The sequence below is a fragment of the Heteronotia binoei genome, chromosome 9 (genome assembly GCF_032191835.1).
Source record: "Heteronotia binoei isolate CCM8104 ecotype False Entrance Well chromosome 9, APGP_CSIRO_Hbin_v1, whole genome shotgun sequence".
Taxonomy (NCBI): domain Eukaryota; kingdom Metazoa; phylum Chordata; class Lepidosauria; order Squamata; family Gekkonidae; genus Heteronotia; species Heteronotia binoei.
The window spans coordinates 108,971,263-108,985,575 of NC_083231.1; the positions used below are offsets into that span (position 1 = coordinate 108,971,263).

A 14,313-nucleotide genomic window follows, 5' to 3' on the forward strand; every position below is an offset into this window, starting at 1 on the left:
AAGTCAAGGCCTGCTGCAAGTAAATAGAACAAAGTTTGAGTCCAGTGGCACCTTTAAGTGGAGAGATGGAATGCTTATTATACAAGGAGACAAATGTAGAATGAGAAACAGTTTGAAAACTGTAAACCAACGTATTGCTATGAATATAAACGTAATCCAATGCAGAAACAGAATGAGAACGAGTTTTGAATATAAGCATGTGAGGAAGTAGATTTCAAACAAAAATATCTTTCAACCCCTGGAGTCTACAAAATACCCTGCTCCTGTGGTGCAGTCTACATTGGCACTACCCAACGCAGTATCAACACCCGTCTCACCGAACACAAGAGACACTGTCGCTTGTTTCAGCCAGAAAAATCAGCTGTAGCTGAACATGCACTTCAAGAAGGAGACCACGTCATCCACTTTGAAAGAACTGAAGTCCTTTCTACGGTCTCACATTATCATACCCGCCTGAACAGAGAAGCTATTGAGATTCACAAACACCAGCACAATTTTAACAGAAAGGAAGAAGGCATTTTCATCCACCAATCTTGGTACCCAGCTCTGCAAAACACCCTACAGACGATAAATTGCAGAAAGTCTCAGAACAACCAGCAAATTCCACAGAACAATCAGCACAGTCAACAACCATCTTCCTTATCTTCAAACCCCTTCCAACCCTCCCAGCAATTAACACAGAACAATGGTCACATTCAACAACCAGTTTCCTTATCACTACCCTTCCAGGAAGCCCCACCAAACAATGGGCACATCCACAAACCAATTGCCCTTTCATCACACCCCCTCCAGCCTAGAAATAGCAGCTCTCCAGCAGCCCTGGCCCCACTCAATGCACAGCAGCCAAGAAGGTCTGAGCGCCTGCTCCAGCTGCAACGCCACTGAGGATGTTCGCAGCTGAGAACGAAACGTCTGGAAGGAAAACTTTTTCCAGTAGAACACGGCACTTGATCCCGAAAGATTCTACAAACCCTAATGATGTTACCAGCCGTGAAAACCTGAAATCTTTGAAAAATATCTGTTATTGTTTATCTTATATGTGAGATACATAGTTTGGTCTCTGCCTAGCAACCCTGGACTTCCGTGGTGGACTTCCATCCAAGTACTAAATAGGGCCAGCCCTGCTGAGCTTCCAAGATCTGTTGAGGTCTGTAGTTATTATTATTTATTAAATTTATATCCCGCCCTCCCCGCCGAAGCGGGCTCAGGGCGGCTCAGAAGGAATCATTCCTTGTGGTTCTTTGTAAAGCCTCACTATGCCTTCCCCCTTCTTCTCAGATGGCCTTCCTCCCTCGATGAAATCAGCAGCTAGATCAGGCAGTTAATCCCTGTGCAAATGTGAAACGTCAGTCTTGCAAAAGGGTTGGGTATGCGGGGCCCTGGAACTCTCGGTGGCGCCAGGTGTCTTGAGGGTGTGGGGCAAGCTGTATCTGACACAGCGCAGCTTGGTTTTGTGTGTGCGTGTGTTTTCCCAAGGAGCAGAAATGGAATTAAATACAGCACAAGTCGTCAAGCTCTGCCCATATAGCCTGGCCTGGACTGATTCAACAACCGTACAGGCTCTTTTTCTAGCAGGAGCTCCTCTGCATATTAGGCCACGCGCCCCCTGATGTAGCCAATCCTCCAAGGGCTTAGAGGGCTCTTAGTACAGGGCCTACTGCAAACTCCAGGAGGACTGGCTACGTCAGGGGGAGTGGCCTACTATGCAGAGGAGCTCCTGCTAGAAAAAGAGCCCTTTTCTCCGAATATCCCGTTACTAGTTCTGCATCGGCATGGTGGGCCAGTTACATTATTGGACTAAAAATGACCATCTCTCTCCGGTGTCATTTCTGTCTCGCACATCAGGGCTGTAAATTTATGCCCGATCTGTGGCTCCGCTTAGGTTTAATATTGTCATCAGCTTTATTAGAGCAAACTGGATTCCATTGACTCTTCTGCTGGGGACAAAAGGAGCGTGTACACAAAAGTTTATAGCCAGGATAAAACTCAGGTAGGAGGTGATGGGAAAGACCCCTGCCTGAGACCCTGCAGAGCTACTGTCTGCCTGAGTAGACAGCACTGACTTTGTTGGACCAGGGGTTCAGTATAAGGGTTTGATGGACCAGGGGTTCAGTATAAGGCAGCTTCATGTTTTCATGAGTCCAGTAACAAATGAAGAGCCAATAGGGTGCCTGCAGAATGGGAGCGCTCATTGAGTGCTGTGTGGTAAATAAGCAGATCATTATGCCAGAGCGTATTGTTGGAATTCTCTGTCTGAGGCACATGATGCTCTGTATTCTTGGTGCTTGGGAAGGGGCACAGTGGGAGGGCTTCTAGTGTCCTAACCCCATTGGTGGACCTCCTGATGGCACCTGGGTTTTTTTGGCCACCGTGTGACACAGAGTGTTGGACCGGATGGGCCACTGGCCTGATCCAACATGGCTTCTCTTATGTTCTTATGACTGTGAGACAGGTGGCCGAGATCAGATATGGTACAGAGATTAGGATCATCAAAATACCATTATATTCTAAGAGCAAATGAACTGTGGTGGACTGGAATGGTTACCCAGATGCAACAGTTTCAAAGAGAAATAATAGAACTTGGCCACGGAATGTCTTGGGGGAGAGGAGAACCAAGTGGCAAATCCTTACTTGACTTTTTTCCGAGGCTTATGAGTTAGGATTTCTTCGACCGGCCCAGGATCCAAGCCATTTCTGTTCTGTTTAGTGAAGGAGCTCTCCAATTCTGCATGTTTAAAAATGGAAAAACAAGATAAACTGCACTGCAAGCCAGCGATACAGTCTATATGTATGGGAACATCACAAGGCTGGGAAGAGAGCATTTTCCCCCTGCGATTCCAACATCTAATAGTTAATTCTGATAGATTTAGGAATGCAACCACAAGCCTTAATTTTAGAGCTCTTTCTGTTTACTGCAGTAATAAAACTGACAATATTCCATTAAGTCCTGCATTTGCTTTTTTATTTAGGAGACTTCGATGCCACCTTTCCTGAGCGCTGCTCAAAGTAGCTCAAAGTTAACGTGATAAATTGTCAATATAAAAACAAACAAGTCATTAAAACGAGCCCAGGGACATCAAAACTGCATAAAACTATCTGTAAAACTGAAGGGGCAAAGAACTGAGCATAAATCAGCTGGAAAGATCAAACTCCTAATTAAAAGAAATGTTTTGGCCTGGTGCACAGAAGACAGTAAGAGAGATGCCAGGAAGATGTTTAAGATGTCTTGCAAAGAAATCACTTGGGAAATTGTACTTCATGCACACAGAAAAAGACTTCTCAGGCCAAAAGGGCTGACTTTCAGTGGCTGTGCTTAAGAATTTTCAGAAGGCCACAAATCACCAGTGTATACTGATTGCTATGGGTACAGAACATCAGTGCCTTATTAGGAGATGTCTAGAAAAGGGAAAGAAGATTAGACATGAAATCTGTTTGCTGATCTAATGCTTTGCTTAAGGATGCTTGTAAATATTTTCTTTTTGATAAATCTTTTTTTACTTTGGAGTCTTGGTACCACCAAGATTCCCCCACTGTCTCAGACATGCTAGGGCAAGAGAAGAAGGTGATATTGGATTTATATCCCGCCCTCCACTCCGAAGAGTCTCAGAGCGGCTCACAATCTCCTTTACTTTCCTCCCCCACAACAGACACCTGTGAGGTGGGGGGAGGCTGGAGAGGGCTCTCACAGCAGCTGCCCTTTCAAGGACAACCTCTGCCAGAGCTATCGCTGACTCAAGGGAATGCTAGCAGGTGCGAGTGGAGGAGTGGGGAGTCAAACCCGGTTCTCCCAGATAACAGTCCGCACACTTAACCACTACACCAAACTGGCTCCCCAAGAGAAGCCACCACCCCACCCCCACCCCGTCAAGAGGGAAGCAGTCCATATGGACATGGCTATTTCTGCAGGGGAGCTGCAAAGTTGTCATTGGTCTCCATGGCGACCAGGGTACTGGCAGACATCAAGGCAGGGGCCTCAGATTGGAAAGGGGAGCTAGGAGTCCTGTCTGTCTCTAGCAGGAAACCCCCCAAAACTGCAGGTGGCAGCAGTGAGTTATCCTAGTGAAAGCAAGAAGTAACCCCCCCCCCTCCAGGAGTTGGCAACGCCAAGGAAGGGTGGGCAGAGCAGGATCTACAAGTCAAAACCGGCCTGTTCATCATACTGCCTGTCTGTTCTTTCACTTCCAGCAGCAACTCTGGCTTTCCTTAGGCTGTGCACTTCCTGGGCCCCAGGGAAGTGGATTCCCTTGTTGGTTTGCCCCCCACACGCTCCAATTCTGGCCACCCCACAACTTTGCCTTACTCTGCTGAATGTATTATCTGCTTGAATTCTGTCCTGCAAACGCCCACTTACCCAGAGGTAACTTCTTTTTCTTGCGTTTCCTCTGAGGGGCAACATCCCGCGCCTCGGAAGTCAGAGGGCCGATGCTTTCAAATGGCCGGCGAACGGCGTCAGGAACAATACTTTCTGAAAGAGTGAGAATCAACAATAACTTCAGGCCGCGCCCCAGCAAAGTAGCTGCTGAGGTATCCGTGTAAACCAGGGGTGTCAAACTCATTTGTTATGAGGGCTAGATCTGATATAAATGAGACTTTGTAGGGTTGGGCCATGTTGGACCGGGCCATGTGTGTACCTATTTAAGATTAGATAATTGGGATATAAACTTTATAAAGGGCACAGACAAACACACACAAAAATTTTTAAACTTAAACCATGCTTAAAATATTAGTACTCATTGCTCTTAAAGGTGCTTTCTTTGTATCTCTCTCACAGGATCCAGGGAACTGGGCAAAGGAAGCTCAGGCTCTTTCCTTCCTTTCCCAGGGAGCCAGAAGAGGGAGGAGCCTCAGCCAATAGAAGGAAAAGAGGCTTGGCTCAGTAGCTCTGCTGTGCAATTGTGATAGTCTGGCAATGCAAGCTCTTCCTTCCCTCCTTCCTTCCCAAGGGAGGAGCCTCAACCAATGGAGAAAATAGAAGCTTTGCTCTGTAGCTCCTGTGGGATTGAGCAAGCCTTGCAAAGCAAGCTGTGACACAGAAGGAAGCAAGAGAGAGGGAGAAGGAAGCAGATGACAGCCAGTTTCTCGGGGGCCTGACAGGAGCCTTCTAGGGGCCTGATTCGGCCCCCAGGCCAGAAGTTTGACACCCCTGGTGTAAGCTATGCATGTGGCTCATTTTAGTTGTTGGACTATCCAATTGCTTGTTACCAGATGTACTGACAGCTCCTAAGGTATAGGTGCTAGGATTGCCAGCCTCCAGATAGGCTACGGAATTAAACAGCAACCGGTGTACAAATAGTACTGCAAATCGAAAATAATCACCAGAAAAAGATAACACTTTAGAAAGATAGAAAAGTATCTATATTACAAGTCAAAGTTAAACAAATAATATACATGCAGCTTCAAAAAGTCTGTCCACAGTTTGGCCAGGGATCCTGGAGGGTTTTTGCCATCTTTTGGGCATGGACCAGGGGTCCAGGGTAAGGGGAGGGATGGTGGCTCAGTGGTAGAGCATCTGCTTGGTAAGCAGAAGATCCCAGGTTCAATCCCCAGCATCTCCAACTGAAAAGGGTCCAGGCAAACAGGCGTGAAAAACCTCAGCTTGAGACCCTGGAGAGCTGCTGCCAGTCTGAGTAGACAATACTGACTTTGATGGACCGAGGGTCTGATTCAGTAGAAAGCAGCTGCATATGTTCACTGGGTGTGTTTGTGCACATGCAAGGTACTTGTGAATCTTATTTATTTTCAGGACTTCTCTCCCACCCTACCCAAATTGAAAAAATGTATGTTGTTAGCCACCCTGAGTCCGCTTGCGGAGAGGACGGGATAGAAATTTAAAGTAATAAATAAATACCCCACAAGCGAATTTCCTGCATTATGCAGGAGTTTGGACTAGATAACCCTGTAGGTCCCTTCCAACTCTATGATTCTACACAGAGGCGGCAGAATATCACCCGGGCCAGCTGACACAGTACGAAAGAATCATGGGATGGCTACATCCTCCACTATGTTGTCACCTCAAATGCTGCATTGGCTTTGGAACCCTATTTTCCATGCATCGCTCTTGACTGAGTCACTCACTTACCTAACGAATGCGTTCCCTTAGCCTTTTTTTTTTTGGAACGACCGAGAGGGATTTCATCTGGAGTAAGAAAAAAAGAAAACAAGTTTACATCCCAATGAAGAAATTTACTTCTGCCATCGACTGGGTCTTTGGAGGAGAACGAGATAGGAATCTAAGTCAGGGGTGGCCAAACTTGCTTAACATAAGAGCCACATAGAATAAATGTCGGCTGTTTGAAAGCCGAAAGACATCAACATCAGATGTTTGAGCGCTGCAAGGAAGGAAGGAAGGAGAGGTGGGAATAAATCAACTTTAACTTTAAATGCGTTCTCCAAGCTGCTGGCTGTCATGATTCAGAGAAGTGATTTAAAGAGAGAAATGTGGTGGGGGCTCTAAGAGTCACACACTACGTGTGAAAGAGCCACATGTGGCTCCTGAGCCACAATTTGGCCACCCTTGGTCTAAGTATAAAAAAAAATGAACTGGATTCTCTCTAAGCTGGGGGTTCTTGTGGGCAAAAATTCAACTGTGTGAGCTACTAGCATTAAAGTTGTGAGCAAGCCTACATTTGACTATCGTGTAAACTTAGCCTAGAGGAAGCGTCTGTGCTTTTAGACTGAAAAACTGTGAGCAGACCAATGAAAATCTGTGTGTATTTGCTCACAAGCTCACACTAAAGGGAACCTTGAACAGGAGGATTGTGCTCAAGTAGCACCCAAAACACAGCTGAAGATGCCCTCCTTTATTTATTTACTTATTTAAAACATTTCTATGCTGCATCTCTACTCAAATAGGAACTCCAAGGAGGAAAACATTAAAATATTCCAACATTAAAGGAGTAACATTTGAGTACACAATGTTACACATTCAAACCATGGATGTCCAAAGACACAAGTTGTCCAAGCTCACATGGTTAAATTCTTTTCCCTCAGCCATACTAGAAGGCCAATTTGCAGGTAAAGGGTATTCAGACAGAATTTATAAATGTGGATTTGGTCAGCTTGAGTGCCTAGAACGCATTTTATTGGAGAGTGGAATCTGGTGTGATTTGAGAGGAAGATATTTGCCCTCTCCTTGATACGTTATGTAAATTTATCATCTAAAAAAATTGTCCAGTTTTTAATTGTAGATGGGGATGAGAAAACTACCAGTACCAGCACCAAATATTTAGCTGCGTGATTGCCCATAAGAGAGCTGGATCTCAATCTGTTCAAGTTCTTCAAGTCAAAACAACAGTAAGAAAGGAAGGAGGAGGCTTTACCTTATCCCTCTGGTTAGCAGCCTATTTTAAGCAAATATATGGCAATCTGTTAATTAACAAATGGAGGATTGGTCAATGAATAAACTCACCCTGGTTTCCACCGCTGATCACAAATGTTTCCAATCAAGATGAAAAAAGTTAGAAAGAAACAAAGAATACTATTAAATTTGGAACAAATAGCAACCAGAAATGTTAAAACTTTCATGTGTGTGAGATAGGATTATTTCCCTCAGTATATCCAGAGATTAGCTCCTTGGGCACAAAAGATTACTCTGCTTCCTCAATACATTTTGTCTTGTTAACTTTCACAGTAAATCAGCCAATCTTACCTTGGTACTGGTGGAAGGACACGGGGCGGACACTGAAACAAGAATCCAGATATGTGTTAGTTTATTAAACACTGGTACCTGTTCTTAGCATAAGAAAGCAGTATTTACAACCATCACACGCTTCTCAATCTAATCATGCTTATTAGCAAAATGAAAGAATAAGCATTCTGAATACAAGTTTTGCAACGGAAAGCTCTTTATCGGGCTAACTAAAGTACAACCTATAACTCAGCTATCTCTCTTCCAACAAGACAGTTTAAAAATCAGATTTTGTATTAGGTGTATTCAAGAAAAGGAAACTCGCTTCCAAAAATCAGACAAAAATCTTTGCACTTTCAAGCAAGAGAAACCTGTGAAGAAAAAACTGGGCTTACCACTTGCTTCTTGCCCATGCTGCAATTGAGTTTCTCTACAACCTAAAACAATTTCCTGATCTGCCAGTAACCTTTGCTAATCCAGCACTAAAAATAAACTTCCAGTGCCCAGAATTAGTTGGAAACGTGACATCTGATTAAGGGGATGATGGTGCTTTCATTGAAATCTGGTGTGGTTCGTAATGGCTACAGAATCAAGTATTTTAGAATGCTTTATTCATTTTATATACTTTATGCTCTGGCTTGCCTTCACTGTTTTGTTCTTAAGTATTTATGTTATTGACTTGGCTTACATAAGTGGCTGAAGTGACGGGATGGATTTTAATTGCCAGTTTGGTGTAGTGGTTAAGTGTGCGGACTCTTATCTGGGAGAACCGGGTTTGATTCCCCACTCCTCCACTCGCACCTGCTGGAATGGCCTTGGGTCAGCCATAGCTCTGGCAGAGGTTGTCCTTGAAAGGGCAGCTGCTGTGAGAGTCCTCTCAGCCCCACCCACCTCACAGGGTGTCTGTTGTGGTGGGAGAAGACATAGGAGATTGTAAGCCGCTCTGAGTCTCTGATTCAGAGAGAAGGGCGGGATATAAATCTGCAATTCTTATTATTATTATTCCAGCTAAAAATTATAGGGCTCACTTGCCTATGCGATGGAAATGTTGCAGAGCAAAAAAATATTGGCCTTAGAAGCAAAGTATCACAGAGTTGGAAGTAGCCTTGAGGCCATCTAATCCAACCCCCTGCTCAATGCAGGATCAGCTTTAAGTATCCCTGACAAGTGTTTGTCCCACCGTCTGCTCACCACCTCCCTAAGAAGCTGATTCCACTGTGGAACAACTCTTACTGTAAAAAGGTTCCTCCTAATATCCATCCAGTACACCTTCCCGCTCTTAATTTAAACCCATTATTGCAAGTCGTCTCCTCTGCTAACAGGAACAGCTCTCTGCCCTCCTTTAAGTGAGAGCCCTTCAAATACTTACAGAGAACCATCATGTCCCCCCCCTCCACCTCCTTTTCTCCAGACAGAACATTCCCAAGTCCCTCAGCTTTTCCTCCTAGAGCTTTGTCTTCAGGCCCCTGATCATCCTCGTCGCTATCCTCTGCACCTGTTCCATTCTGTCCACATCCTTTTTGAAGTGAGGCCTCCAGAACTGCACACAATACTCCAAATGTGGCTTGGTCTTCTGTCGCAGAATAGTTTTAAAAAGATTTCAGGTTTTCACGGCTGGTAACATCATTAGGGTTTGTAGAATCTTTCGGGATCAAGTGCCGTGTTCTACTGGAGAAAGTTTTCCTTCCAGACGTTTCGTTCTCAGCTGTGGAGAACATCCTCAGTGGCGTTGCAGCCGGAGCAGGCGCTCAGACCTTCTTGGCTGCTGTGCATTGAGTGGAGCCAGGGCTGCTGGAGAGCTGCTATTTCTAGGCTGGAGGGGGTGTGGTGAGAGGGCAATTGGTTTGTGGATGTGCCCATTGTTTGGTGGGGCTTCCTGGAAGGGTAGTGATAAGGAAACTGGCTGTTGAATGTGACCATTGTTCTGTTTTAATTGCTGGGAGGGTTGGAAGGGGTTTGAAGATAAGGAAGATGGTTGTTGGCTGTGCTAAGTTTGACAGTTTTAAAAAGACTTTGGTACACATCTCCCTTTCTCAGTCAACGTTATTTTATAATGTTACACTGTTGTGTTACCAAAACATAAATTGAGTATAATTTCACATATTGAGCATAATTTCGCAGCTACAAGAATTAGTGTTCACACATCACTGAATATCAGATTCAAACCCTAAAGCTGACGAGTGGTTTTTGAAATGAAAGGGAATCTTTCTCCTTCTCAAAATGTAAAATTTAAAGAGACGTTATGACGCATCTCAAAAGAATTTAGTGAACTTTCCTGGCAAGAACTCAATGGTGTAATTTATTTTGTCCATGGAATAAGAATAATAAATGTAAATTAACTTTAAAAAAAAAATAAATTGCCTTTATGCCAGTATTTTCAAACTAGGTGTACTTGAACATATGAAGCTGTCTTATACCGAATCAGACCCTTGGTCCATCAAAGTCAGTCTTGTCTACTCAGACTGGCAGCAGCTTCCCAGGGTCTCAAGCTAAGGTTTTTCATGCCTATTTGCCTGGACTCTTTTTAGTTGGAGATGCCGAGGATTGAACCTGGGACCTTTTGCTTACCAAGCAGATGCTCTACCACTGAGCCACCATCCCTTGGCTCTCCAGGGTCTCAAGCTGAGGTTTTTCACACCTATTTGCCTGGACCCTTTTTAGTTGGAGATGCCGGGGATTGAACCAGGGACCTTCTGCTTACCAAGCAGATGCTCTACCACTGAGCCACCATCCCTTGGCTCTCCAGGGTCTCAAACTGAGGTTTTTCACACCTATTTGCCTGGACCCTTTTTAGTTGGAGATGCCGGGGATTGAACTAGGGACCTTCTGCTTACCAAGCAGATGCTCTACCACTGAGCCACCATCCCTTGGCTCTCCAGGGTCTCAAGCTGAGTTTTTTCACACCTATTTGCCTGGACCCTTTTTAGTTGGAGATGCCAGGGATTGAACCTAGGACCTTTTGCTTACCAAGCAGATGTTCTACCACTAAGCCACTATCCCTCCCCTTACTTACAATTATTTGCTTTATTTATCATCTGCCTTTCTTGCTGAAACTCAAAGCGGGTTACAGGATATAAACAGTGCAGTCAGACAGCAGAGGACAACAAATAGTGCGATGGGATTAGGATTAACAGACTCGGGGAATAATACAAACCACAAACTATCCAAAGCAACGTGTACTATAAATAAACAATACTAAAAGCAGATCACTAAGTAGACAACACATTAAAAGCAGCTGAATATTAATGATTCAACATTAAATATAGAATATTAACAATGCTACAGAGAAATCATCCATTTTAGAGGAGCAAATATGATTATGAAGGTAATGCCACAAAAGGCTCGACTGGCACAAAATATAGGCTCACTGTGACTTCACAGATGTTTGTAGTTTTGCAGAGAAAGGGATGGAACAGAAGACTAGGAGTGGATTTGGTCTAAAACATCTTTCTTACCTAATATAATCAGATATATGAAAAAACATTTAAAATCCAGTTTCAGTAGTATCTGAAACTTTTAAATTTAAGCTGTGCATAGAGCTTATTGCTGGATAGCGGTCTGTGCCATCAAAAGAAGAAGAGCTGGTTTATAACACCCTGCTTTTCTCTACCTTTAGGAGTCCCCAAGCAGTGTACAATCGCCTTCCCTCCTCACTCCACAATAGGAACTTTGTGAAGTAGATGGGGCTGAGAGAGCTGCTCTGAGAGAACCGTGACTAGCCCAAGGTTATCCAGCTGGCTGCATGTGGAGAAGTGGGGAATCAAACCTGGTTCTCAAGATTAGAGTATGCCTACTGATCAGCAATATCAGATTCTTCATTTTCTTTCCCCCCCTTTTTTTTCTTTCTTTCCCCCACTTTTTTTTTTTAAATTTTCTTTGATTTTGTCTTGCTTTGCTTTATACAGTCTCCATAATACCAACCAAACTCACCTTTTCAATGTTATTTAAAGGTTCTACATTTGTAAAACTTTTAATCTGCTATTTGCTAATGATACCTGTACGTTTGTAATTATTCAATAAAGCTTTAGAATTTTTTTTTTAAATTAGATTCCACCACTCTTAACTTCTACAGTGGTCTGGAATAGATTTTCTGCATATGTTCTGGTGCTGTCCAATAATGGGAGGAGGGAATGTAAAAAAGTAATTACAGATATGACAAAGTATAATATTTCTTGCTAAGGTACTTTATTAAGATTTCTCAAAAATCTAATTCACGAGGAAGAATTAAAAATTAAATCAAAACCTGGTCCCACGTGCAAAGAGCTCAAGAACCATGCAGAACAATACAAACCATCCTCCACAATGCAGGTATTACCATGCCAACTGACCTTTAGGTGGGACGTAAATGTTCACATGCTGTGATACAGCTGCAGTCTCAGCCTGGGCATTTTCAGTGCATCCCCAACAATAACCCCACTCCAGAGAGGAAAAAACACCCCACAATGGAAGCCCCCATGGTCACAAACAGTAAAACATAAAAAAACCCAAAACCCAGCTCCAATTGCAAATACTCCTGAGGAAGACTCCTTAGAAAAATCCCTAAAGTGTCAATAGGGTTACCAGGTCCAATTCAAGAAATATCTGGGAACATTGGGGGTGGAGCCAGGAGTCTTTGGGGGCAGGGCCAGGAGGCATTGGGGGTGGAGCCAGGAGCAAGGTTGTGACAAGCATACTTGAACTCAGGGCTTTTTTAGTCGAAAAAGCCCAGCAGGAATTCATTTGCATCTTAGGCCACACCCCCTGATGCCACCATCGTTTTGACTCCAAAGGAGTTCTGGCCATCACATTTAAAGGGACAGCACACCTTTCAAATGGCTTCCCTTCATTGGAAACAATGAAGGATGGGGCACATTCTTTTGGGGCTCATAGAATTGGACCCCCTGGTCCAATCTTTTTTAAAACTTGGAGGTCTTTTGGGGAGAGGCACTGGATGCTATGCTGAAAATTCGGTGCCTCTACCTTAAATAACAGCTCCCCCAGAGCATCAGATACCCGTAGGTCAATTTTCCATTATACCTTATGGGAATCGGTCTCTATAAGGAATAATGAAGTGTCCACCAGACATCCCCCCTCCCCTTTCTGATGACCCTGAAGGGGGGGGGGCAAAACCCTAAATGCTAAAGAAGGCGGTGTGTAAATGACATCCTTCCCGGAGCTGCAAACCCAGCCCCACCCACAACAACAAGGAGATTCCTTCCCCAGCAAAAACAGGGTTTAGCAGCACTTCCACGACAGTCAATGGCTTTGCAACGTGGCGAGAGCTCCCTCACCGGGCGGCCGTTTTCCATCCTATTCCCTGTCTGATTCAATCAGTAAGTCTTGTGAAGCAGCAACGCCATAGCAGCCCGCCAGTCTCCAAGGCGCTGCTAAAACAGAGCTTAGGGAAGAGGCGGGGGAGCAGAGGAGCCAGTTCCGGGTGGGGAAAAGAGAGGAAAGGCTGAGCTTCAGCTTCTGCTGGAGTCTTGGCGGCCCCTGCTGGCCTCTGGAGCTTCTAGGCGTCTTTTCCTTGAATCCCCCCCAAAAACGCAGAGCCATTGCAGTTTGCAAATATACGTGCGTGCATGCATGCATGGCGTGTGTCTAGGGTTGCAATCCCCAATTGGGGGCAGGGGATCCCCGGGTTTTCAGGGTCATCAGAAAGGGGGGAGAAATGTCTGCTGCCACTTCATTATACCCTATGGAGACCGATTCCCATAGGGTATAATGGAGAATTGATCTGTGGATATCTGGGGCTTGGGGGGTGGGGGCTGTTTTTTGAGGTGGAGGCACCAAATTTTCAGCATAGCATCCAGTGCCTCCCCTCAAAAGATCCTCCCAATTTCAAAAAGGTTGGACCAGGGGGTCCAGTTCTGTGAGCCCCAAAAGAAGGTGCCCCTCTTCATTATTTCCAGTGGAGAGAAGGCATTTAAAAGGTGTGCGGTCCTTTTAAATGCGATGGCCAAAACTCCCTTTGGAGTTCAATTATGCTTGTCACAACCTCAGTGCCGGATCAAACCTTGTGGAGGCCCCTAGGCAGTCACAATCGCAGGGCCCCCTAGCAAATGACCTCAGAGTTGGAGCACCTGCCCCACCACCTGCAGCCCCCTGCCCCAGCATGCAGGCACCTTATCAAAAGCTCCTTTGACAAAGGTGCAGGGGAGAGGCAAATTTGGCAACAACGCCAGCAGCAGTCACACCAGGCAAGTTGGGCAAAGAGCGGCTCAGTTTGTGATGCGTGTGCAGGCTGGGAGGGTTGCAAGCAGGGGAGGAAATGGGGGGAGGAAGCTGGTCCAGGGCCTCTAAAGGTGTGGGGGCCCATAGGCCATTGCCTACTTGGTCTAATTGTTAATCCGGCCCTGCACAACCTTTCTCCTGGCTCCACCCCAAGTCTCTTCACTCCGCCTCTGAAGTCCCGTGGGATTTAACCCAGCATTACTCTAAGTCAGGGGTCCTCAAACTACGGCCCGCGGGCCAGATGCGGCCCACTGAGGACGTTTATGCGGCCCGCCGGGTTATGGCAGAATCAGACAGGAAGTGATGTTCGACCTAAACTCGTGTTAGCAACGCACACTTCCAGCACTGGGCTGAGGCGGTGGAGACAGAGTGTGAGGTGATACCGAGGTGAGGTGAGTTCCCAGGCCGGGGTGTGTGGTGTGGGGAAGGGAGAGAGATGCAGAAGACGGAGAACTGACGGCCCGTGGCCTTGT

At 45.3% G+C, this 14,313-nt stretch overlaps 1 protein-coding gene across 2 annotated transcripts in view; it reads right to left on the minus strand.

The window, feature by feature from the left end:
• TMEM237 (transmembrane protein 237) overlaps positions 1 to 13,000 on the minus strand; it is a 32,788-nt gene extending 19,788 nt beyond the window's left edge. Inside the window, exons 1-6 of one of the 2 annotated variants that reach the window (XM_060247465.1) lie at positions 12,898 to 13,000; positions 7,649 to 7,680; positions 7,409 to 7,422; positions 6,080 to 6,136; positions 4,352 to 4,465; positions 2,632 to 2,725 (exon numbers count right to left, since the gene is read on the minus strand). In XM_060247465.1, the coding sequence (XP_060103448.1) occupies positions 2,632 to 2,725; positions 4,352 to 4,465; positions 6,080 to 6,136; positions 7,409 to 7,422; positions 7,649 to 7,680; positions 12,898 to 12,915 (329 nt within the window). In that variant the 5' untranslated portion in view covers positions 12,916 to 13,000. Of the gene's footprint in view, positions 1 to 2,631; positions 2,726 to 4,351; positions 4,466 to 6,079; positions 6,137 to 7,408; positions 7,423 to 7,648; positions 7,681 to 12,857 lie in introns of both variants that reach the window. The other variant, XM_060247466.1, reaches the window with a different exon arrangement.
• Between the last annotated feature and the right edge of the window lie 1,313 nt (positions 13,001 to 14,313).